The 27,705-nt window shown below is 39.5% G+C and overlaps 1 protein-coding gene across 3 annotated transcripts in view; it reads right to left on the bottom strand.

Annotated features, from left to right (window-relative positions):
• NIBAN1 (niban apoptosis regulator 1) overlaps positions 1-27,705 on the bottom strand; it is a 210,315-nt gene that overhangs the window by 57,411 nt on the left and 125,199 nt on the right. For all 3 annotated transcript variants that reach the window (XM_026001184.2, XM_026001183.2, XM_072733163.1), the window contains exons 2-5: positions 26,955-27,085; positions 24,063-24,194; positions 20,175-20,289; positions 14,969-15,136 (exon numbers count right to left, since the gene is read on the bottom strand). In XM_026001184.2, coding sequence (XP_025856969.1) covers positions 14,969-15,136; positions 20,175-20,289; positions 24,063-24,194; positions 26,955-27,085 — 546 coding nt within the window. The remainder of the gene's footprint in view (positions 1-14,968; positions 15,137-20,174; positions 20,290-24,062; positions 24,195-26,954; positions 27,086-27,705) is intronic.

Raw genomic sequence — 27,705 nt, 5'->3', positions numbered from 1 at the left:
TCTGAATTATATTTAATGAAAAGCTTTCTATAGTGTCTTCTGTATTTCTCTATCATCTTACTCATAGCATAGAGGGTATAATTTAACCTTGATGATTGAGATTTCTTTAGTATTATTGCCATGGCTGGTATGCGCAATAGTTGCAAAGAGCATTAAACAGAGTTGGCCGAAACATTGGTTCCTAAAGTGGCCCTGGAACTTGAACATTTTCTGAAGATCAGCTTTAGCTTTTGAGTCTTTTCTCCCCAAGGGCAAGGTGGCAAATGTGCAGCTGCCAAACCTCAAGTGCAATGCAACATGGTTGCAAAACGAACTTGTGCTTAAAAGAGAAGCAGCCCTTGTAAAATTGCTATTAGGGACAAGTGACTTTTCAACACCATTTAAATCTTATCTGTGGGTGTCCAGCAATATGGTAGGCTCTGTTATTTTAACCAGTCCTCTCGGTGAAAAAAAAAATTGCATAAATTACACTGTGAATAATATTTTTAAATACCTTGATGAGCTGGCAGTAAAGTAGAAATCTTTTATGGGCTGAATTGTGTCCTCCCTCTGCTCTCCGCCCCCCACCCCTGCCAAACTCCTATGTTGAAATTCTGATCCTCAGTATCTCAGAAAGTGCCCTTCACCGGAAATAAAGTCATTGTAGATGTAACTAGTTAAGATGAGGTTGTTCTGGAATAGGTTGAACTCCTAACCCAATATGACTGGTGTCCCTATAAAAGGGGGAAGTTTGGACACAGACATGCCCAGAGGGACAATGCCACGTGAGGATGAAGGCAGAGACCAGAGTGATGTTTCTGTATGGCAAGGAGAGAAGCCTGGAACAGATACTTCCCTCACAGCCCACAGTAGGAGCCAACCCCAAGCAACACCTTCTTGCTTCTAGAAATAGGAGACAAGAAATTTATGGTGTTTAAGCCAACTGGTCAGTAGTAATTTATTGTAGCAGTCCTAGCAAACTGATACAAAGTCCCAAGATGTAAGCCAAGCCCTGAAGTTAACTTTCACTTTAGAAGAGTGAAGGCATAACAGATCCAGTGCCTTTACCACCTTAAGTTAAGGACCTTATGCTACCCTTTACATGTCTCCCAGGATGTGAGTACCAAAATCAAAGTCCTAATCCATATAAGGTACTAAATTAAATTGCAGAAACCACCCATATATAAATGGTTTTAGATCAAGGAGATCAATTTTACAAGGAAAATTGCCTGTCTCAAACCTTGGCATTGGATACAGGAGATAAATACTTCTCCTGAGAAATCATATTCACAAGCATGTTCCCACAACCTTTATGGCCTAAATTCACATTAACTGAGTGGTCCAAATATCTGGCAGTGCCCTCTAGCATCTGGTAAGAAGAAACACAAATCCTCCCTGGAGGAATTCACCTTCAACTGGCCTCAATAAAATATGAGCTTATATGAAAAATCACAAAGTACACCAGTTAATAAGGTACCATGAGCAAGAACAAGCAGAAATAAGAAATAGCAGAACACAACCCACAAAGATATCAGATGTTGGAATGAGCAGCACAAAATATAAAATATATTCAGTTTCACATGTTTTTAAAGTAAAAGAAGGAATTGACAATGTGAGTAAAGAGTAAGAGATGATTTCAAATGACTATTTGGATTAGAAAAAGAACAGAAACAATTACTAGAAATGAAAAAATATGACAAAAATAAAACTCAATGAATTTGGCAGCAGATATAGCAAATATAGCTGAGAAGAGAGATCTCTAGAAACTGTTCAGGGTGAAACAGGAAAAAAAAGGTGAAAAATGTAAAAAGTCAAGGGACGGAGAAGATAGAATAAGAATATATAATATGTATCTAATCAGATTTCTCAAAGGAAAAGAGACAGAACAAGGAAGAAAAAGAGATAATGGCTAAGAATTTTCCAAAATTGATTAAATAATAACCTACAGATTTAGGAAAGCAAATCTCAAGCATTCCAAATAAATAGGAAATCCACAGCCATGACACATTATTGTGAAATTGCAGAATGCCAGAGACAAAGAAAATAGGTTGTTTTTTTTTAAAGTGAGAAATACATCAAATTACTTTCAAAAGAACAACAAATCTCTCAACTTCAATAATGAAAGCCAAAAGATAGGGGAATAAAATATTCAATGTGGTGACAGAAAATAACTGTCACCCCAAAATTTCATATGTGGTGAAATATCTTTTGTGAACAAGGATGAGATAAAGACATCTTCTGATAAACAAAAACTGAGAAAGAATGAGCCCAAACTAAAGAAATTCTGCAGAATATAGTTCAGGAAGAAAGAAAATGCTCCCAGATGGAAGGTCTGAAATACAAGAAGAAGTTGCGAGCAAAGAGATCATAAAGATGTGGTAAACGTTAAAACTGTATGAAACAGCAATAATAACATCTTGGGGGGTTTAAGATAAAAAGATAAAATTAAAATTCAAGTCAGTGATAGCCAATAAGTGGTGGTGGTGGTGGTGGTGGTGTGGAATGTTACAGCAGTTAGTGTTCTAAGTTATCTGTACCTTTTTGAGAGAAAGTTAAGGATGTTGATTAATTTTTGAGAAGTTAAGTTATGTAGACTAATAAAGTAGAAATAGGATATGCACGTTTCTATCACACAGTTGTAATAACCAATCTAGAAGAAGGCAAGAATGTAGAGAAAAGGAAACAAAAAAGGTGGGATATTTAGGAAACACAAAATAAGAGAGATTTAAAACCAAAAGCATGAGTAATTATAGTAGATGTAAACAAACTAAATGCTCCATTTAAAAGATTGTCAGATGTTTTTATTAAATGGATATTCTGAGCAAGCCCTGAAAAAAAGAAAATTAGTGTTGCTACATTAATGTCAAACAAAATAGACTTGAAGCAAATAGCATTAATAGAGATAAAATGGGTCATTTCATAATGATAAATGATTCAATTCATAGGAAGAAACAATAATTTTAAACAAGTATCCATCTAGTAACATGTATATGTTAAAATATGTAACAAAATATAACTCAACAATTAATAGAAATGAAAAAAATCTACCACCATAGTGGCAGATTTAAACAGACCCCCCCCCCTTTAGTAAGGGATAAATTTGTCATAGTAAGAAACAATCAGTAAATATATAACAGATTGGAATATAACATAAGGCACACTTATGTTAATAGACGCATACATATACAAGTACCCATGGAGCTTTCTAGACTGCGGGCCCCTTCTCCCAGAAGACCACATACAGGGCCATAAAGCAAGGTGCAACAAATTTCAAAGGATATCATGCGGACCATATTTTTGTCGACAGCACAGTTAAGCTAGAAACCAATAATAAATACACAATATATATTTGGAAATTAAGAAACACAGTTCTAAGTAACTCATAAGCTAAAGAAAAAAAAGTACTGGAAATTAGAAAATACTTAAATCTAATAAAGAAAATTACTGCAAAAATGATAATGAAAAATACTGTACATCCAAACTTGTGGGATGCAGCTAAAACAATATGTGGAGGGAAATTTATTTATTTGGTTTTTAGAGATTTTATTTATTTATTCAACAGAGAGAGAGCATAAACAGGGGGAGTGGCAGAGGGAGAGGGAGAAGCAGGGAGAGCCCCCATGTGGGGTTCCAGGACCCTGGGATCACAACCTGAGCTGAAGGCAGAGGCTTAACTGACTGACTCACGCCCCCCTACACAGAGGGAAATTTAAAGCACTTATGCTTATATTAGAGCAAAAGAAAGGATGATGATTAGTGAGTATATTCGTTTTTCTATTGCTATAAAAACAACTTACTCCAAAAGCTAATGACTTAAAACAATGATATATATTTATCCTTTCTCATAGTTTTTGTGGGTCTGGAACTTGAAAGCCCTATGGCTGGGTGGTTCTGGCTTGAGGTGTTTCATGAGGTTGCAGTCACATCATTGGCCAAAACTCCAATCATCTGAAGGCTTGACTACAACAAAAGCATCCACGTCCAAGGTAACTTTACTCATATTGCTGGCATGTTGGTGCTAGCTGTTTGGCAGGAGGCCTCAGTTTCTTTCTACAAGGCTCTCCATAGAGGGCTCTAGTGTGTGCTCACTAGATGGTGGCTACCTCCTCTTAAGTGATGATCCAAAAGAGAAAAAGCCAGGCAGAAGCTATTCAACTGCCACATTCTATTTGTAAGAAGTGAGTCACCAAGTCTGGCCCATATTTAAAAGAAGGAAAATTAGGTTTCATTTTTCTGAAGGAAAAGGTGTCAAAGAATTTGCAAGCATTTTAAAACTATCACAATGAGCTAAGTGTCTACCTAAGATATGAGGGGGGCGAGGGAACCAGCAAAATAAAGCCTGAGGAAACAGAAGAAAGGTAATTAGAAAGATAACATCAGACATTCACATAATAGAAAGCAAATATGCAATAATCTGAAAAAATCCAAATTTGGTTTTTTGAAAAACTTGGCAAAACTGATAAACTTCCAGTAAGACTGACCAAGAAAGAAAAGAAAAGACATATAGATAATATTAGAAATAAAAAAAGGAACCGCTATAGATGCCGCAGAGTTTATAGGGGGGAATCATGAATACATTTTTTTTGCCTTGTTTTTTTTAAAGATTTTACTTATTTATTTATTCATGAGAGACAGAGAGAGAGGCAGAGACATAGGCAGAGGGAGAAGTAGGCTCCCAGAGGGGAGCCTGATGCAGGACTCCATCTCAGGACTGCAGGATCATGAGCTGAGCTGAAGGCAGACGCTTAACCACTGAGCCACCTAGTCATACCATGAATATATTAATAAGAGGATATTATGCATAACCGTATGCCATTAAATTTTAAAACATTAATAAAATGGATAAAAACTGAATAATCCTATAACATTTTAAAAATCTAAGTCAGTAATTTAAAATCTTCCCTCAAAAACAGCACCAAGCAAAGATGATGTTACAGGCAACCTCCATCAAATATCAAAAATACAAATAATTCCAGTCCTACACAAACTATTCCAGATTATAGAAAAGGAAAAAAAAAAGGAGAGGGAGACACTCAGTCATAATTCCTTTTATGAAATAAGAACAACCTTGATGGCAAAACCTAAAGATATCATTGCAAAATTACAGGCCAAAATGAACTCAACACAGATTGTGAACATTCCCTGAGATATTAGCAAACCACATCAGAATTACATTTCTAAAAACCAGCAACAAACAGAAAGTGTTCGCAGCAGCACTGTTAGGAATAAATAATGGAAACAACCCAAATGCCTATCAACAGTAAAATGGATACTAGAAATTATGGTCTATTAATACCATGGAATATATGCTGCAATGAAATTCAATGAAATACAGCTACCAGCAATAACACTGATGAATCACCAGAGTCAAAGATTGAAAAAGGAAGTCATGAAAGAAGGCTTGTAATAAAACTCCACAGGATAAAGTCTAAAAACTTGCACAATGATTAAAGATTCATGATCAGGACGCCTGGGTGGCTCAGCGGTTGAGCATCTGCCTTCAGCTCAGCGCCTGATCCCGGAGTCCCGAGATCGAGTCCCACTTGGTGAAGCCTGCTTCTGCCGCTGCCTATGTCTCTGCCTCTCTGTATGTCTCTCATGAATAAATAAATAAAATTTAAAAAATAAATAAAGATTCATGATCAAGCTATGAAGAAAAGCAAAATACAAAATCCAGGATGGTGCTCTCTCAAAGGGTAAAGAAGGCAAGAGGAGTACAGAAGAAGTAAGAGTAATGCTCTTTAAACCTTCCACATACTTCCAAAGTATTCTTTTATAGCTATTCAATATTTAATTTTTAAAAACTCAAAACAACTAATAGAATGAGCAACAGACAGTGCCCAGCATGGTTCTCTTTAATCTTACATGCTCTAAATTTGTTAACTGCGTGGGAAGGACAGCGGCTAATTATTCTATGACAAGAGATGAGACTCTTCCCCAAGCCCTCCCAAATGTTGATTTGTTTAAAGAAATCAAGGAACATATGCCAATCTTTCATAACGCTGACTAAACAACCACATACTAAAACAGCCATCTCATTGGCTGTGTCATTTCAATCTTACCATACTCCACCCACCAGTAAACAAACAAAAAACATGAAAGGTAGTCAAGCTTTGCCAAAGTCAGTCATAAGAACATGAAAAACTGTCCAATAATTTTGTGATTTACCCAACCAAAATAACCCAAATAATTTTGCTTGAATTGATTTCAATTCTCTGCTTGTTTAATTTTTTTTAAATTATTGTTCCAATTTGTCACCCTTAACTACCACAATACAACTTTTTGACCTTCATACCAAAATAACTACTTGGCTCATTGGAAATAGGAAGGGGGAAGGGTGGCAAGAATCAGTTAAGTGATCACTGAAGTGATCACACGTGCTGGAAGGCCCTAAAGAAGAATTCAACGGAAATTCCATGGCAACATGGCTTTAGGCAACAAATGAACCAAAGACTATATTTGTAGGTCCTTGTGGTGATAAATGGTGAATGACTGAGAGGAAACACTTCTATTGATTCTAGTCTCTGATGTAGACCTGGTTCTTTCAGTATCAACTCTTAGACTGTTTTGAGTCATTTAAATATAACCATAAGTATAAAGAATATGAATAAAACCTGCTTAGGTCTCTTATTTTGGCACTTCAGCTTTATTCAGGTACAACTGGCATATAAAATTATAAAATGTCTAAAATGTTCATCTTGGTGATTATATGTAATGACTATATATATTATATATATATAATGAAATCATATATATATATAAATAATGATTACATATATAATGAAAAGATTCCCCCATCTAGTTCATTAACACATATATCATTTGATGTATTTATCTTTTGGTGGGGGAGGGGATTAGAACACTTAAATTCTACTTTTTTTTTCTTAGCAAATTTCAATTATACGATACCGTACTATCAACTACAGTCATCATGTTTTGCATTAGATCCTCAGACCTCATTCATCTTATAACTGAAAGTTTATATTCTTTTACCAACCTCTTTCTATTTCCCTGACCGCCCAGCCCTGGCAATCACTCTTCTACTCTGTTTCTCTGAGTTTGACTTTTTTTTTTTAGATTCCACTATAAGTGATGCCATGCGGGATTTGTCTTTCTCTGTCTGGCTTATTTTAGATCTATTATTTTTAGACTATTCCAACGCAAGTCCTCACAGGCACCGTAATTTCTTTTTACAAATCAGTTTTTATTTAAGCTGTATAAAACCATATGCAGTTTGCATTTTACCGTACACAAAATTCAACCAGTAAACAAACTACATTATCTTCAGAGCACATCTAGACTAAAAGAGACAGTCATGTTTAGCAGGTGGGCAAAATACCGAGTTAAATTCAGATAGTCAGATATTACTTATTAAGAAAGCAAAAAAAAAAAGCAAAAAAAAAAAAACTTATCAAGAAAGCAGACATAACTCAGGTCTCGGATGACCTTAAGCGACCAGCTCTGAGTTTGCTTCACTTTGGGTCATGCAAATGTATCTCAAAAGTAGTCTGATTCAATAGTATTGTGTTTTTAAGTGACCAAGAGATGAAAGAGTCTTCTAAAAAGTAATGCTGAAAGACCATCGGTGTCAAGGACTACTAGTCCTCTACCACTAACCAGCTGTGACCTTGGGCATGTGAGTCAAACTACTTGTGCCTTATCATAAATGAGCCCTGAGAGGTTGAAATAGGTGACCACTAAGGTCCCTTCCAAAGTTAACATTTTATGAACAGTATGCAAGGGTCAGAAACGGGGAGCTGATAATTCCTTAAGATAAAATGGCATAGTCACAAAAGGACAGAAAATTCAGAGATATGTTTATAACTTGTTGAGGCAAAGAGCCCAAACTAAAATCAGGGAGCATGCAGTCTCCAAGCAGAGAGAATCCTTGTAAAGAATTTTCTTTGGGATAGTCCTATGAAAACTGGAAACTGATATCTAGTTACTGATTAAATAGTCATTTGGCAAGAATTGTTCTTTGTAGTGCATAGAGGTTTTGGTGCAACAGAAGTACACTGCAGAATACGTTTTAGAAGTAAAAGCATGCAAAGAGATGTTTATAAAAATTATACTTTTGGGAACCCTGGGTGGCGCAGCGGTTTGGCGCCTGCCTTTGGCCCAGAGCGCGATCCTGGAGACCCGGGATCGAATCCCACGTTGGGCTCCCTGCATGGAGCCTGCTTCTCCCTCTGCCTGTGTCTCTGCCTCTCTCTCTCTCTCTCTCTCTCTGTTTGTGTGACTGTCATAAATAAATAAAAATTTAAAAAAAATAAAAATTATACTTTTATTTGTGTATGTCTAATTGAACATTCATTTGTAGTAAAGGGTTCAGAAGAGCCCAAGCATAATTAGAATTTTCTGATTCATAGATACGTGTTTTAAATATAAGCATGTGCCACAGAAAAAAGCATGCGCCACAAATTCATCAGCATGTTTCAGATATAATAACATAAAACTCATTGTAAATTTTCGGTTAAAATCGATTGATGCTCACATCAGACACTTAGTCCCTCAAGTAATGAACATGTTTCAGGTAATGATGGGTTGAAGAGATATTGCTCCAAGTAGAAGAAGTTAGTGAAAACAGATCTGAGGGGTGCCTGGGTGGCTCAGCTGGTTAAGTGTCTGTCTTTGGTGTGGATCAGAATCTCAGGGTACTGGGATCTAGTCCCACTCAGCGGGGAGTCTGCTTCTTCCTCTGCCTCTCCCCACCCCCACACTCATGCTCATTCTCTCTCTCTCAAATAAATAAATAAATAAATAAAATATTTTAAAAAACCAGATCTGAGCTCTGCTGGTGAGTACTGAAGAGCTTGAAACATCATATTCAAATAAACACACGAAAAAGGGTTTGCTCTATCTACTTGAATCATAAGATTCTTTTCTGTTTTAAAATTCAGTTTAATTCAGCAACATTTATTGAACACCTAAAATGTGCAAGTGTCAAAACCAAATCTAATAAAGGTGTTTGATTTGACATGGGATTTCTGGGAAATGAGCTCAACGCATACAACCCTGACAGCAACCAATTCTAAAGTTTAATCACTGTGACAGCTTCACATTCAGGCTGACTCACTCCATCACAGGCACCCTTGGATGTCATACATGTCGTAAGTGATTGAACAGTCCAACTTGAAACAGAGGTTTGCAGAGTGTCTTTACATAATTTTGTTCTTCTCTCCAAAATCCTCTGGGATCTTCTTTTATGCTATCTTTTCAAACCATGTGCCCTCACGCTTCCCAGATATTTTACTGTCCCCTGTGCCATAGGGCATTTGTTCAGTGGCAGTCTTGGCTGTCCTTCAAGCTAGCACAGCACCGTTGAAGAAAACTTTGCCAGCATTCCATCTTCTTACCAGAATCACCCACCTTCTTACTAGAATCACCGTGCATCCAGCGGTGGCTGCCTTTTAACATCTGACTACTTTGTTCCTCAAACCCTTTAGGCTTTGTATTGACAAGTCTCTTTGCTCACTATTGCCAATGTGTTTATGAAATAAGCCAAGCCACATTTATAATCATCATCTCTAAAACTGCACTTTGATTTTGAAATCAGCTTTATATTAGCAGTCAGTTATTAATTCATTACCGTGCTCAAGTCATTACAAGATACTTGTCTGAGCACTGTAGGGGGATCCAAAGGGTGATAAATGATTTCCCTTGAGGGATGTGAAATAGAGGAAGAGAAACAGGACAAGTAGACATGAATATGAATAATTTAAGGCAGACTGTGGAGTTTCCAATAGTGGGATGGATAACAGGTGGTAGAGAAGTTAACCCTGGGGTCTTCACAGCAGGACTCAGACTGAAGCTGGTTCTTAAAGGAGCAAGAGAGGATTTGAACAGGTAGAAAGCAGGAGTGGGTACTGGAGGTGTAGGCAAAGCTAAAGGTGTCCAAATAACACTCCTATTCAAAGAAGGCAGGAGAGGTAGGACAGCAAGATTGAGAGAAAGGAGGTTTGTGCTTCAGAATACAGTAAATCAGGCACAGCCCGTTTCCCTGGGATGAAATGTTTCATCTTCCTGACAACAGCAGTGCCGCTGAAGGATTTGATTTTATTTTTATATTTTATTTAAATTCAATTTATCAACATATAGTATAACCCCCATGAAGGATTTTAATAAAAAATTGTGCTTACAGATGATTTATCTGACTGTTACGTGTAGAAAGAGGTGGCAGTAATTGGAAAAAATAAGATCAACTAAAAACCTCTGGGAATGTTTTTTTATAGGAGTCCCAAAGCAAGTTGGTAGCAGTGAACTTGAAATAAAATAGAGAGGAGACGCTGGCAATTAAAGAGGTATCTGTATGAAGAGGGTGAGTCAGAGAGCTTAACAGAGTCAATGAATTTCACAAAGGCTTGATATTCCTGATAAGCACACTGCCTAGAGGTTCAATAATAAATCACAGATCCATGTAGTAAGTGAATAAGTTAGCACTTACTTAACATAAAAGCATTGATCCGTTTTACTTTAAAATGTTTGCAGATTTTATATACAAACATTTTTAAGCTGCACCAGCATACATACTTCATGCTTTTTCACACATGAGCATATTTTTAACTACCAAAGGATGGGGGACAGAGATTTACAGAGCCTTTATCTGGCACCAGGCCCTTGGACAACTGCTGGGAATGGGGATACATAGAAAAAAAAGACAATTTGCCTTTAAGGGGCTTGCAAACTACAACTTTCCTACAAAGCCAGCCATAACTTAATGGTGGCCTGCAGGCTGCTGACTTCCCCTTTCTGTCTCCCCTCCAGATGGCCCTCCTGTCTCCAGCCCTGTTCGCACACCTGTCTATGAAACTTCCTCACCTGGATGTTTATGGACTTCCCCAACTCAACATCTACAACACTGACCACATCATCTCCTTTCCTTAGCATCTACTCCTCCTCACACAAGGTTCCTGTCTCAGAGAGTGGCAGTAGGTGGGACTCCCACCACTGCCTCACTCTCCACACTATCTAACGTCAACTTTTGTTCATTCTACTTCCTGGAGATCTCTCTTCTCCAGCCACCTCTCACTGTCTCCATTATCAGCTCTCTGGTGCAGGCTCCCACCATCTGGTGCCTGCCAAAGCTTCCTAAGTAGCCTCCTGGCATCCCAGCATACTACTCTCTCATCCTCTGCCCACACAGCAGCCAGTGTGACCTTTCTAAAATGAATATATGACTGAGTCGCTTGTCTGCTTAAAATCCTTTAATAGTTTCCTGTTACTGTTAGAATAAAGTGCAAATCCCTTAATATCCATTGCAAAGCCCTTTATAGCCTGGATCCTACCCATCTCCCCATCCTCACTTGGCTCCTCTCTCTTTCAAAGCAGCAGTCACACAAAATTCTTTCAGTTTCCCTAATGATCCATGCTCTGACTCTCTTCCTGGCCCCCACATATCCTATTCCTCTTGCCAGGAACACTTTCTCCCCATCCTGCAGATTCCTTTGCCAAGGAATGATCACCCTGAGCTGAAAAGACAGACTCATGATGATAATGATCATTATTCCATATTGCATATATACAACTCTCTATATTTGTTCAAAGTAATAACTATATCCCTGTAACTACAATGACCAGATTTTTCAAACTAAAATTCTAAAGGGTAAGACTGAATTTTGGAAAACAGAACTATCTTGGAATACCTTAGCATTATATAACTCCCATTTTATGGCAGCTGACATTTAGATCCCTGGCCTTCCCTCACTAGGGACAAGGGATTGCAGTGTGATTCCCAAAGGACAGAGGACAGCAGTTGCTGTAGGCACACATCATGCAATGGGCTTGATATTTAGTCCAGTATATTGGAGTGGGATGTTCTGCTAAAGAATAATTTTGTGGAATTTTTTTAATGCCTGCTCAGTGAAGAGATGCCAAAATTAAACCAAAACAAAATACACACACATACTTCACATACCTTAGGAGTGTAAATAATCTTTGAGGTGCCCAGAAGCAGCTCCCTCTTTTGAAGGAAGAAGAAGAGAGTCCTTTACTTGCCTTAACTTATCCTAGGACACAGCCTTATTGTCCAAGAACAAGGTGTAATCAGGCCGTTTTTTGGGGGTTAAATAGAAAACACACACACCCCATAAGGAGGAATAGAAGAAATGGTTCTAAATTGAGAATGAATGGACAAGTATACCTCGATCAACTTGAACTCAGGACTCCCGGGGCAAGTGAGGTAGGCTGGGGTGGAATTTGAGCTGAGGTGTCCTCAAAACCTCCAGTGACAGATATCCTTGGAGGAACTCATCACAAAGGCAATGAAAGGATCTTCTCTCAAAGACCCTTTGAGGCATCATGTTAAGTAAAATATGTCAGAGAAAGACAAATACTGTAGGATCTCACTTACATTTGGAATCTGAAAAAGGCTAAAAATCTGTAAGTCATAGAAACAGGGATAAAATTGGTGGCTGCCAGAAGCAGGAGGTGGGGAATCGGGGGATATGGGTGAAGGTGGTCAAAAGTATAAGCTTCCAGTTATAAAATAAACAAATTCTGGGATGTAATGTACAGCATGGTGACTACGGTTAACAATACTATACTGCATATTTGAAAATCACTAAGAGAGTGAATCTTGAAAGTTCTCATCACGAGAAAAAAATTGTGATTCTACAAGGCGATGGATAACCAAACTTATTGTGGTGATCATTGTACGATATATACATACATCAAATCATTATGACACACCTTCAACTAATACAATGTTATACATCAATTATATCTCATCAAAACTGAAAAGCAAAAAAGATCCCTGAGGACTTACGAGTGGACAGGATCAATAGTTGCCAGGTATCAGCTCCAGAATGTTTTAGACCTAGTTCACAACAGAGTGTGTTGTGGCCTGAGGGCCAGTGGAGCAGCCACAGCAGGCTGCCAGCCCAACTCTATTTTCCTGGGGGTGAAAGTCAGCGGCCTCCCCACCGTCCTCCCACAGCTCTGGTCCTCATCATAGCCTTAATTTCACACCTATTTCCAGACTCTTCTGGCAATTACGGGAAAAAAAAATGGCTCTCTGTTTGTGAACATTTTACAGGTTTACTCAAGATCATACAATGAGTAAGAGGTAGAGGTAGAAATAACAAAAGTGAGTCAGTAAGGATGGGTGGTAGGTATATTGTGCTGTCAAAAACAGGTGAGAAGAGAAGGACCCGGGAGCTCACTGGCCCATGGCAGTCAAGGACTGTTCCTTACAATGTTTTGGTGGTCTCTAGTTGTGCCTGGAGCTACTGGAAGTTACGCTATATCACATCAAGTCTGCATAAAGCCGCGGTGAGGAAAAGTGGTTTCTGGACAGAGGAACGTGACATAAAATGAAAGAGCCACATGACTAGACCTCATTATCTTAGAGCCTTTGATAACACTGGAGAGCAGAGTTGGGTTTTGAATTGACTGAAATCTTCCATAAATGGAATCTGAATGCAGGCTACATAACATCCAAAAACTCCCCAGGGAATTTCCTATTATGTACATGGAAGGGGGAATGAAGCAAGCCCCATCTGGCTAGGCGGAGAACATTCTCTGCTCAATGAAACTTCATGGTTCTTGTGTTGAGTGCCAACTGCATGTTCCCACTAGACCCAAGGCTCTACACACAGAGCTGTAAGTGAATTGAAAAATGAGCTAGATGGAACAGGCAACGCTGGGCGATACTCTGTCTCTAGAACAGCAAAACCACAAGGCAAGATATTAATAAGGGTATCGTTTTTATAAAGTCCCTAACTAGTTAGGAGCCAAAGTTATGATCAACGTTAGTCAGAGTTGCTATAGCAAAATAGAGTGACATGATATTTTCCCATCAGCCTCCTATCAATATACAAGCTAAAATCAAGAACAGACTGACGCACATCACTTCGTGACTTCTGCTCTTTGGGACTGACATTCTCAGGGAAACCTCAGAACTCTAAAGAAAAGATACAATGACATTAGCCTTATTAGGAAAGAGGAAAAAAGGCTCGGATAGGGAAGGTGACTCACCTCAAACGTTGCCTGGTCAAAGAGGCCTCCTCTCACCAGTCTCCTCAAAGTACTAAACTCCATTCTTCCTCATGGAGTCACTTCTAGTTACTCTGCGACACATTAACTTTGAGAACTATCAAGCTACCTTGTGATTTTGTGTTTGTGTTGTCCCTTGTCTCTGTTTGAATATAGACCCCCGAGCAAGGAACTTTGCATGGTTCATTACTCTGTTCCTAATACCTAACGAGGCTGGCACAGAGTCAGCCCTCAATGATATCTGACTAACTACTGCCTTTCCAGTTGCCAGAGAACAAAGAGCTTAATTATCTGTAACTGAAGACTTCATGGATTCCAGAAAAACCAGCATTCACATGAACTCATCAAAACATCCCATATTGCAATGAAAAGTCTTTTCCGTTATAGATGTGATAGTAATTAGGTCCATACCTAGAGGCAAAGTGAAGCAACACCCCTCCAGGTGTGGCCCGAGACCAGCAACATCTGCATTACTTGGCAACTTGTTAGACAAGTAAAATGGGAGCTCCACCGGAGATCCAGTGAATTAGAATTTCTGAGGGTGGAGCCTCAAAAAACAAATCTGTGTTTAAGAAGTTCTCCCAGGGATTTTAGGTACCATAAAGCTCTGTGCAAGTTATTCAGAAATAAAGGTGAGAGAAAACATGAAGTGTCATAAGGACTCAATTTGCCAGGGACAGCTGGCCCATTCTTGCTGTCATTTTAATAAGAAACATCAAGAAAAAGGAAGAGGACGAGAATCTCATGCAAAATTATATGTGTGAATGCGGCTCACAGGTGCCATCAGACAAAGCCCCACATTCTGTTTCACGGAGGCTCTCCAGACCTTACTACACAGCCCCAAGGTGACGGCGCTCCTGTGTACAAACTCCTGCTTCACCTGACTTCCCCTCCTTTCAGGGGCAGCAGTCTCTAGGAGTCATTCTAACAGGCAACCAACCAACACCCCCTGAGGCAAAGCAGCCCCACTGGGGATGTGAGGGCAGCCAGGTCCTACCATGATTGAGATGTCTGATGCAGTCGCTCAGAAGAGCGCTGAACTTCTTCTGGTCAGTGGCCTCATGGAAGCAGAAGTAGCCATGTCTGAGGAACGGCTGCCACAGGTACACTGGGAACTCCTTGGGCAAGACCACAAAAGGCTGAGCATTCTCCTTTTCACTGGGTGCTAAAGAAATATTGAAAACACAAAGACATTTTAAAACGTGTATCTTTTATTTAAAATACTTATTCCAGGCTGGGAAGGAAACTCTTTGGGGCAGGCCATGGGGCAGAAACGTGACCTGGGATGTCTTCACAGGATGGCAGGAAATGGTCATTGGGGCTCCTCTCACTTCCTCCGGCAGCTTTACCTGTCTCACTCTAGCAGGTGGCCTCACCCCCTACCTGACAGGGATTGCCAAGGCCACAGACACCATCTTTCTCAGCTTTCCTCAGATCAATGGTCTGCAAACAGAGTCTGGGTGTCCCCCACTGGTCCTCTTCAGGCTCACCTGTCCCTATGCAAGCAATCACCCTCCGATCCTCACAGGACCCCATTCCACCAGGCTGCTCTCTGCCCTGCCCTCTCCAACTCCTCCCTGTTGCTGCCAAACTAACACTTGCTTCTTTCTGCTGCAACCCTCATTTTCACCTCAGTTTGGTTCCTGCCCCACCAGTCGCAAAACCCCATGGCTGAGGTCACTGATGTTGTCCTAACTGCCAACCTGTGGCTTCTTCTTCATTACCTCAGCCTTTTTTTTTCTCATTATCTAAGACTTTTAACCTGATCTGAAACATCTGTTGCTGCTAACTACCCCTTCTTTTGAAAATATTCTCTCCCCTTGACTTGCGGATGACCTCTCTTCTGATGTCCTTTGTGCTTTTTATTTTATTTTTTAATATTTTATTTATTTATTCATGAGAGACACAGAGACAGAGAGAGGCAGAGACACAAGCAGAGAGAAAGCAGGCTCCATGCAAGGAGCCCGATGTGGGACTCGATCCCGGGACTATATGATCATACCCTAACCTGAAGGCAGGCAGGCACCCAACCACTGAGCCACCCAGGCGTCCCTCCTTTGTGTTTTTTTAAAAATTGTTTCTAAAAAAAAAAAAATTGTTTCTTCTTGGTCAGCTTTATTGGTTCCTCTGCCCCTTCTCTCCATCACCCTGTGAAGTATTGGTGTTTGCCCTGTTCTGTCCTGGTTTCACTCCATTTTTACTAGTCTCTCCTCTTCTTTGGTGTGGTCATCCATTCTGGTATGGAATGTTGTTTTTGCAGGTCTTGTTACTTTTTCCTCTATTGTTTCCATCATGCTTCTGCCTGGAAGATGCTCATTCATCCTTCAAAAGTCAATTCAAAAGCTGCTCCTATGGGGCACCTGGGTGGCTCAGTGGTTGAGCCTCAGCCTTTGCTCAGGGCGTTATCCCAGGGTCCTGGGATCGAGTCCCATTATCAGGCTCCCCATGGGGAGCCTGCTTCTCCCTCTGCCTGTGTCTCTGCCTCTCTCTGTGTCTCTCATGAATAAATAAATAAAATCCTTAAAAAAAAAAAGCTGCTCCTCTAGGATGCCTTTTGTTGGCACCTCCTCATGCCACGAGAGACAGAGTTGGGTGCTCCTTACTTTGTTCTCCCTAAATATTGTAAAGATCTGTTTTCATGTCTGGCACTTAAGCTCAGGGTAGGCACAGAGTGAGATGAGCTCCCTTACTGCTTCTCCCAGTTCTCCTTCCCAGGAAGCAGTACCACTGCCCTGGAGCTCTAGGAGGATGGAAACTGCACATTATATGTCTTTGTTTGCTCAGCCTTTAGCACAGAGAGTGGATATTCAACTACAATTTGTTTGAATAAATGTGCTATATTGCCCTAGGAAATTTTAAAAGCTTTAAACAATGGACTTTTACCACTGACCTCAAAATTAATTCTAAGAAACTCCTGTTAAACCATGCTAAACTATTCAGATTCCTACCTAAAGTGTATTCCCTTCCATGCATTACTCTCGGTTAAATGACCCCCAGTTTATTATTAGGTCTGTGCTCTCTGTCTACATAAAATAGGCACCAGTCTCAGGGAAGGGAAGAACAAAAGTACTCTCTAAGGCCACTGAGAACACTAGGCGTACCCAACAATGGCTCAGAGCCACCCGGGAGACTCCAGATCAGTCTTGCTACTGGCAAATTAATCAATCAAGACTGGATAGATGGGATGCCTGGGTGACTTAGTGGTTGAGCCTCTGCCTTTGGCTTAGGGCGTGATTCCCTGGGGTCCCGGGATAGTCTTACATCGCGCTCCCTGCATGGAGCCTGCTTCTCCCTCTGACTGTGTCTCTGCCTCTCTTTCTCTGTGTCTCTCATGAATCAGTCAATCAATCAATCAATCAATCAATCTTTAAAAAAAAAGGATAAATAAATAGATTTCTTGGGCATATATGGGGACCGTGTTTCAATGTCCTGAAATCTGAAGATAACAAAGTAGAATGTACTAGAAGCACAAACTTTGGTGCACCAGGACCTCATAAACTACCTGGTACATAATATGAGAATGAGTCAATGTATACATGAACAAACAAATGAATGACCAAATTTGGTAGCACAGACTTCTAGTCGTGACACATTATCTGATGAGAGAGCTCAAGGCAAGTTGAGGACAAAGCACAAGCTGACACCTTGCAAATTGCCCTCGCTCCCCCCACATCCAGGTGGGCTGTGTGTGACATTCCTCAGGCACTCTTGGCTGCCCTAAAACTAAGGGAAGGGAAAAACATGGTAAACTGACGGAGGTGACAGTCCTGCATGACAGGAGTCTCCATCAGTTTACTGATGTCTGAGTGATTTCCCAGGAAAAAGCATTCTTAATCAATAGCCTAACTTCCAGAGACCCATAACTCAATTTCCTGGAGCTCTAATATCACCCTCTCTTCCACAAGTGATGTGGGAAACTGAGACAGAAGGGAAAGTAAAAAAAAAATAAATTTCTTTATGACCTGCAGCCCATTGACAAGGACCTGAGATAGGCAGAGTAGAAGGAAGCTCCGTAAGTCTTAATGTTAATGCCTTACTAGAAGAAAAAACCACTTTAGCTTGACAATAGCCAGGCCTCCAGTATCCGGAAGTCTTCTTTAGCATATGAAAGTCCTTTTGGACATCCCCCCCTTACCTCCCCTAACCCCATTGCATATAATCAGCCACTCCTCACAACCCTGGGGCAGCTCTTTCTGCCCACAGATCCTGTCCTGTTCTTTACTGAAATCACTTTTTTGACCACAGATGCCTCAAGAATTCTCTCTTGGCCGTCGGTTCCAGACCACACCAATACGTGTCATTATCTATTTTTCCCCTTCTTTCTTAGTTATAAAAATCCTTAATTTTCAGTTGAGCAAGTGACCATGTCAGATAAAGATTACATTTGCAGCTTCCCTTGTAGCTTGGTGTGTCGCAGCCACTAGAAACCAGAGTGACAGTGAAACTTCCTGAAGTGTTCTTAAAGAGAAGGAATGCCTCAGGATTCCTGGGTGGCTCTGCAGTTGAATGTCTGCCTTTGGCTCAGGGCTCCCTGAGGGGAGCCTGCTTCTCCCTCTGCCTATATCTCTGCGTCTCTCATGAATAAATAAATAAAATCTTAAAAAAAAAAAAAGAGGGGGTGGAATGTCTCCACCTCGTTCCCTTTTCTCCTTCCTGCTATCTGGAATAAGAAAACCATGACTGACCTCCAACAGCCCCCGTACGTAGACTATCAATAAGGACCACAACCTAGAGATAAAGGGAGAGAAAGCTAAAAGAGTCCCTGATATTTATGGAACTGTCATACCAGCCCTGGACTTGTAAAATCCAAAATATTTTCAGCAAAATAATAAAGCCTTGTGTATTTGACTCTTTTGTTGTTTGCAGCAAACTAGATTCTAACAAAATGTCAAGTAAGTGAATCACTTTCGCAAAATGCGAAGGCATTATTGCTACACCATCTTAGAATACTGTGTGAAGAAGACATATTTATTTATAACCTCTAGTGTTTTTTTTCAAGTGAGGTTAATGCCTCCCATCTTCATTTGCCTTTATTCTTTCCCCTTGAATTAGTATCATACAGCAAGTGTTCCAGATCAACACGGTTTTATGAAACAATTCCTTGTCCTTTCCTATATGTCATGGTTTTGTACAAACAACTCAAAAGCAACACTGACCCTTTGCATTTAAAAGCTTCAGCAAGCCCCATAAAATTGGCTCTTCTTAGCCTCTAGTTATCTCTCATTTAGTATTTTACAACAATTTTCCAGATGCCATTAATCTGCATTTTTTCTGAGTTGAGTTACAAAGATATCACAAGTGATCTACTGTAGAATATTCTATTTTTATTTTTTATTTTTGAATATCCTATTTTTAAAACTCAGAGAGCCACACCATAGAATAAAAAAAAGTCATTGAAATATCCCAATTAGAAGCCTTGGGTCAGATGGCATTAGTCACACAGGCCTTGTGTTTTTTATTCCTACTCATTCCTTCTGATATGATTTCACCAATAAACCAATAAATGTATTGTCTATTCTGACTGATTTCATTGAAAGGTTCTAACTGGACAGATTCTGAAGAGTCATCAAGTTGGCATTCCCATTTCTAGCAGCAGCTCCAGAGCCAAGATGACATACAAGTAGATGTTGAAAGAAAATATAATAATATGTATAGTGCACATAAAGTGTTGTTTTAGCTTGAATTACTTAGTAATAGTGTGTTAATCTAGGTTTATGGTCCACATACTAATCCTATTAAAAACACTATGCTAAGCATTCTACACAAAAATAACAATTGGTAAAATGATTATATTTTTCTCCATAAATTCTAATGATATGATTATGCCCATTAATAAGAACCAGGGCTCTCTTCAAGAAACCAAGTAATTACTGTGCAGTATGATTTACAAAAAGCCAGATGGAGTTATTATCCACAGTTCATGAATCTTTATGAAATGCGCTATTTGGTCTCTATATTATCCATCACTTTCTCTACATGGAAAAAGTGAAATATGTGAGAATCCAAGTGTGTTTCAGCTGGAAACATCCTTCTAGATTTTTAAGTTCAAGAGCCTAGAGTCGGAAAATCAGAAACCAGAGAGGTTCAGCAATGGCTGGGGAAAAGTGTCACAGAACTAGATAGAAATCCAGCCTCTAAATTTAAAGTTCAGTGCTCTTTCCATGATGTAATTTTGCCTTGAGAAAGAATGCACAGCGACTCACCAAGAGGGTCTGGAAAAAACCGATCAGATAACAAATTATATTCATTTTCTGAAGTTAACACCTTGCCACCAGCTGGGAGAATTCGACTTTTAGGAGCCACTCCTCTCTGATAGGCCTGGGGAGAAAAAAAAGCATGAATAAGTGATTTCTTTTCCCCATTTGGGTTTTTGGGAAATACCAGGAATATCAGAAATAGATACGAGCACATACACTCAGAGATAGCAATTCCTACACTATGTCTCTAGGTAAGAGCCACATAGTTAAAAATATGTTTTGCATACCTGTAACTCATAAGGTATTGCTTTAGTGACGGTCACAACATGGTAAATCAGAGTCCTTAATCTCAGGATATTCACTCCAGATGTGTTTCTCAAGTGGGGGAAACATAATCTCTGAAACTTCTCGAAATCCTGTACCACACTTACCATTTCAGATGCTAGCACCTGAATCATTCTTATGACCACAAGGGTGATGATACATACAGACACTTAACTGAACAAAATGCTTGGGGACAGATGACTAATCACATGTAGGACCTGTAAGTGCAATTATGGTTGCCATGGATTTTCACCAAAAGCATAAAAATGTTGCCATGATAAGACATGCCACCACGTTAAGATGGTTTTGCAGTACCATGATCAGGGATGGAAATGCAACATCATGGCATCAGAACAAATTCTGGCCAGCAGACAAAAAGCTCTGCTGTTTGGGAAATGTTAAAGAGGTGCAGAGAACTGCTAAATGCTCACAAGCAGTTCAACTCAGGAGGACAACCAGATAAGGTAAAATTTAAGTATGTGCATCTGATAGGAGGGTTTAAGTCAAGGCAAAATCTTGAGAATAGCAGCCTAAATGCAAGTTGAGAATTGAAACCAGAAAACTGTATAACCCAAAATCTAGAGTGTGCTCTTGGGGAAAACTAAAATAATGTTGATCAAGGCACAGAATCAGAATAACAGTAACACATTCTCCATCAATAAAATGGCATGTGAAGAATCCCAAACAAAACAAATTCTTGCATATCTAAGAAGGTTGTTTTCCATTTGTAAGAAGTACATCAGGGACTTAGGCACTTCCTTAGAGAAGAATCTAAAGTTGTGACTTTGAGAAAGTCTAGGAGCAGATCAGCTCAGACTGGTTTAAGACTGAATTGTGTTATTTGTTCTAACAGGCCCCAATCTGGGTTTTATAAACATTATGTTATTTAATCCTCAAAACAGCACTATGAATTAGTTATTATCTCTATTTTATAAATGAGAAAAGTGAAGCTCTCAAAGAATTTGCCAATGGCCCAGTGGTGAGTTGGTGACAAATTCCCGGATTCATACCCAGGTCTGTCCAGAAAATGGACAGGAAGTAAGGCGTGATTATTAAAGAAGGAAGCTTCATTTTTTCCTGCTTAAGTACCTGCCAAAACTGGACTCTCAATGAAGTAACGGGCAATTTATAGTACTTAATATATAACTCTTTTATAACTCAAAAAAATGCCCTTCCATACATTAAAAAAACAGGATATTATTATAACTTTGAGGAATTATGGCAAACTGCATGGGCATTTTTAAAAATTTCCAAGTTTTTAACTGACTGAGGAGTCTCTGAGGTGCCCCACCAGGCATCCCTGTAAAATTTCCAAGTTAAAAAAAAATATATGCTATTACCAAATTCACTACCCATAACTTAACAAACTGAACAAGTTTATTCAAAAACAATGAGCAAAGCCAAGAAAGCAATACAGTCCATAAACTGGAAGTTGAAAGAGCAAGCTTGAAAAACTGAAAATTAGAAGGAAAAAACACCAAAATCACCAAATATGGTGAAAACCTTAATAAATCCAAAAGCAAGCTCTATGAGTGTTTCCTTCCAATTAGTTAGTAGTTAGTAATAATCATACTGCCATGGCTCTACATTAAGCTCTTGCTAGTGTTGGCGATATGCTAAGTGCTTCAATATTCATATTCATATAGTCATTTGTTTAATCCTTACAACAACCTTGTCTTGAAGGGATGGATCATGCTCACCATTTTACAGATGAGAAAATTGAGGCTCAGGGATATTTATAACCTATGCAAGGACACATATCTAACTGCTGGCAAAGATGTGATTCAAAGCACATTATATAAACCATCATGCTCTACTGCCTCTTCCCAAGCTTCCCTAAAAGAACTTTGTAATGTGCCATACAAAATATGAAGTGATTTATTTTATTTTTAAAGATTTATTTATTTGAGAGAGAGAGCATGAGTGGGAGGAGGAGCAGAGGGAGAGGGAGAAGCCAACTCTGACTCCCTGCTGAGCAGGGAGCCTGACCTGGGGCTCAAATCCAGGACCTCGGGATCATGACCTGACTATAACCCACTGAGCCACCCAGGCGCCCATGAGGTGATTTATTATTATTGACATTATGGTATGTAGTGCAATGATACTTTGCTTTTGAGAGCAAATCAAGTATTCAATAAAGTCCTAATATAAAAAAAAAAAGTCCTAATATAGATAAGCAGAGAAGATATTAGCGTCATGAATGTTGAAAAGAATGAGACTACCTAAAAGAGCGCTTGACCATTGCCTGTAGCCTGTGGAGTAAGTTCAAACTCTATTTTATTTCTATTTCCCATTAGAAATGGAAAGGAAACACATGGACCTGTCAGTCTGAGGTCTCTTCTTAAAGGTTTAGCATCAGAGGTATTACCCAAAGTATCCACGGAGGTTGTCCTGACTACTCTTAAACTTGCTGCCAGGAAGGCAGAGTTTTAAATCTATCACTACCTTTCATTGATAAAGAGTAACCATTCACTCCAAAAGGAGCTTGAGGATCTATGTAGGCTAACCATGTGGACAGTGTGAGATCTGGAAGGAACCAGTGGGATCATTCAGCCTGACTCTCCAGTAGAACTGAGTGAGGCTCAACCTAAACTTACGTTTTCCCATTTCACTGCCAAGTGTTTTTTCTTCTAGACCAAATGATCTCCCCACGTGTGGAAAGAAACAGGAACCAGCAAAAACTGAAGTCCTCCCAGGTGCTAGGCACTTTTCACATGACCTCATTTTCTCCACGGTTTACAGACATACTCTATTAGACAGTCATCTAGTTATTTTTTTAACGCTTTCAGTTTTCTTTTTTAAATATATATATTTTTTAAGATTTTATTTATTATTCACAAGAGACAGAAAGAGAGAGAGAGAGAGAGAGAGAGAGAGAGAGGCAGAGACATAGGCAAGGGAAAAGCAGGCTCCCCACAGGGAGCCCGATGTGATACCTGATTCCAGATCTCAGGATCAAGCCCTGAGCCAAAGGCAGACACTCAACCGCTGAGCCACCCAGGCATCCCAGTCACCTAGTTATTTTACAGAAAACTAATATGATAACCAGAAAAAAAGAAGTTAAATGAAAAAAGTCCAGAAGTACAAGTGGAGTAAAGTACTGAAATGTCTGGATTCCTAGGAACCTGTGCAAATGCAGTCATAGTCTTATGAAGTAACTCAGCTCTGTGTCGCATAGGCTTACCAGTAGGAAGACGTGGAGACGTTGAGCAGAGAAGGAGAGATATCAGGGCAGTGACTGGCAAAGACCTTGAGGCTGAATGATCCTAGGAAAGTCTCCAGCACTGGTCACTCAGTGTAATGTATTTTCACACTCACTTCCAATTACTCGTGCAAAGTCTGTCTTGCCCACTAGACTGAAAGCATCTGTTTCACTAGCAGTTAAAGGCTCAGAACCTTCCATAACACTTGGCGTATGATAGGCATTCAGTAAACATGTTAACTGACATGAGTAGCTGCATGAGTGAGTGCTTACTGAAGGAATCCTTCTTAAAGGAGAGGGCATTTTCATCAACCAAGCCAATGGTGAAGAAGATCGCAAGAACCAGTCCAAACAAGGAAGTATCTTACCTCTTTGTTCTCATAGCTCTCCACAGCAAAATCATTCTTAACCACAATGTACCGCTCCTTCCATTTCTTTATGTCTTCAGCAAACTGTGATAGCTCTGCTTCATACAAAACAGTTCCAGGCTCCAGTGGCGGCTGTAAAGAAGGTGAACAGAATTAATTATTACAACAAAAGATGACATAGCACACTACCACTAAATCTATCCATGGGAGTTCAAGGAATGTTTTAGGAAACTATCTTGTGCTGAGATCCTGGGAAAAATGTTGTTTCCCCTGTCTTCCTCCACACTTCCCCTTCCTCTTCCCTCTCAACAAATGCAAACACTTGTCTTATTGACATGTTCGTGACTTCCCTTTCCACCCATTATGCTACAAGAAGAGAAGCAGTAGAAGGGATTATAGTAATAAGGCTGTGCCTCCTATGCATACATGTCACTTATGATCCTTGATAAACACTGGAAGAGGTGAATTGTGGCTATAGACCCCAACACCTTGAATATGCCCGAAAACAGATATGCTTGAAAAATCAACAGGCTGCTCCCTTATCCACCATACTTTCAGGTATAGCCTCAAGCATCAGTGTTCAATGGTCTCCCCAGATCCTAGTCCCTGGGGACCCAGACTGTAAACACTTACTCCATCCCTGTGTTCCTTAAGGAGACCATGTTCGCTTTCTGGTTGAAGAACAAGCAGGCAAGTCAATGAACTTCACTTCTACCTTTCTACTTAAATAAAATTCTGAGGACTCCTCGTTCACCCTGATGACATATGTGCTATAGGGAAGTCTCTGTTAGATTCTCAGGTTTCCCTTTGAGCTAACCGTGCAAGGAATAATTCCCCTTCTGCCTCATGGTAAAATCTCCATATTATCTTAAAACACAGGAATGGGCCTCCTGTCTTTCACAGGTCAGTGAATTTACATCTATTTTTCCTTTATTAAAATAATCAAAGTTCTTTTGGAAATGTATTCCTCCACTTTCAAGCAAAATTTACATGAACCATACGGAGAAGGCAGATATGCTAATCTTTTTAAGAATTGGCTAAGGGATGAACTAAATTGCCTTCTGAATTTATTCTGTCCCGAAAATTAAAGGGGCAGTTTCCTATCTTGCCTCATTAACAGGTAAGAGAGGATCTCACTCTTCTCTTTAAATGAGATTGAAACTATATATAGGCTGAACTTTATAGTTTTATGTGTGGCAATTTTTTTTTTAAACTGGGTCACTCAAATCAACTGATACACTTGTTCAAAATGTGGCCTTACCCTAGACTTACTGTCCCAGAATCTCTGAGGGTGGGGGCCAAACTTTGCGTTTTTAACAAGCTCCCTATATTCTGAGAATCAGTTTTATGGGAATGACACTCAGTTATCCCTACACACCCAGGCTGCTAAATCTATTGGTCAACTTAACCTCTGAGCAATATCTGACCCATTTATCACTCCCTCCTTCTAGTAAGCCCTTCTTTATTGCCTTCTGGCACATTCCTGTTTCCTGATTTTCTCCTCCTGCAAAGCTATTTCTTGAGTCGATCCATTTCACTGAATGCTTCTTCTTTTCCTGGTCTCCAAATGTCAACTAACTACGTCTCCAATATTTCCACAGGTGTTTGTCAAATAAGCATCTCAAACTTACATGGCAAAAAAAGGGAACTTATGATTCCCACCCACTTCTAACTCTTTCTTCTGAGTAAAAGGCAACGCCATGTACTTATTTGCTCAGGCTAAAAACCAAGAAGTCATTACTGATTTTCTCTGTGCTTCTATTATGTCCTATCTAATCCATCAGCAAGTTCCATCAGCTCTATCTCAAGTACATCTTGACTTGGACCTTTCCTTACAACTGCTATCATCACCACCTAATCCAGCTTGACTTCACCCTTCTTTTGCACTGCTACAGTGTTCTCCTCACCAGTCTCCAAGTTCCCCTCTTATCCATCATCATGGTCCATTCACTATAGAAAAGCCAGAGAGATTGCTGAAAATTGTGTTACTCTGTATTCGATATCCTCCAATAGCTTCTCTTCCCATTTATAATAAAGGCCCTTATCACGGTTTATAGCTCCTCCATGGTCTGGTCCTTTCACTCTGTAGTCATTTATCATCCCTTCTCTCTTGCTCACACTGCTCTCAGCACATAGCCTTCCTGATGTGCTTATGACTGCTTCAGGGCCTTTGCACTGATTACTCCACATCCCACAGATATTCACACAGCTTACTCTTATTTCAGTTCCAGTTTCTGCTTGAATTTCATCTTCACAGAGGGCTTCCCTGATCATTTGCTCTAAAGTAAGTCTCTTGCTTTATTTTATTTTGAACACTTATTATGACCTGATATTGCCTGATGTTCGTTTATTTGTTTACTGTCTGTCTTTTACTTTTGAATATATACAGGAAAGCAGGGAATTTGTCTTGATCCCCAAATCTTGGAACAGGGCATGACACCTAGTAGGTGTCAATAAATATTTGTTGAGGTGGTAGGTAATTATTATCATGGAGCAAAGAAGAAAGAATAAGTTTGGGGGATTAGAAGAAAAAATCATATTTATCAATGATCAAAACAAAAATGCCCATAATATGAGGCACTAAAATTATGACTTTTTTAAAGTTGAACATCACTATTTGACTAGCAAGTCAAATTTTCTGATATTAAAGCATCAGTGCAGGAAAAACAAAAAAAAATTCAACCATACTAGTTTTCTTTTTATATGGATTACACCATCAACAAGAAACCATGCATTCTAACTTCTAAGCAAATAGAGTTTTTTGAACATAGAAATGATTTGAGAACAGATTATTTTTAACTGCCATTCAGATTACTGTTAATTCCAGAAATATGATGAGTTATAAAGCATTCTTCAGTGGGAAAAATCATCAACCAAATGTTCATGGGTTACCTTGGTCTTCAAAAATTGTGATGTTAAATCTCTTTGCTGTTCTACTTCACTGCGTACATGATTGCAGAAAGCAACAGCATACTGGCGACTATAAAAGGGACTGAAGTTTTTGATAGTAGCCTCAGTTTTCCCTAGAAAAATAAAAATCAGAAATTAGAAATGGAACATCTCTTACAGAATAGACACATATCTACTCCTCTAATACCGCTGTTTCCCAGGGATTTGTTATTAGTTCACATTCTCTGAGAACTTTCTAACATGCCATACGTGCCTTTATCTCTCGCTCCCCTCTGACATCACCCTGAGAAACTCTGCTGTCCCTAAGGACCATCCATCCAGTAATTGATAGAAGTTTTTTTCATCTTATACCAACAACCCATTGCCATGGCCATAAACTCAGCCATCCTTCTAAATCCTTCTACAACTACCATTCTACCTTAGGCAGTTCTCTACTTTAGCTTGCTCTTCATTCCCCTCTACCTCCAGTCATCCAGCTCTTACCCAATAATCCCAGGGTCCACCATTTCAACTCTGCACACACATCATTCCATTTTTCTTCAGATCCCTGAGGCTCTATCTCATCTTGCTGACCCATGGCCCTGGATAAAACCAACAAACTGTTTTTTCTAGGTCTGCCCCTTATGTTTCTGGCTTAAATTTTTTCTGTGACTCAAAGTCTTTTATAATCATTATGAGGCAGAGGAAAAAGCTTGAGTTTAAAGAGTCTAGCGACCTGAGCTGTGGTCCCAAT

This window comes from Vulpes vulpes, chromosome 13 (assembly GCF_048418805.1).
Source record: "Vulpes vulpes isolate BD-2025 chromosome 13, VulVul3, whole genome shotgun sequence".
Lineage (NCBI taxonomy): Eukaryota > Metazoa > Chordata > Mammalia > Carnivora > Canidae > Vulpes > Vulpes vulpes.
This window is presented reverse-complemented; position numbering and strand designations above follow the sequence as displayed.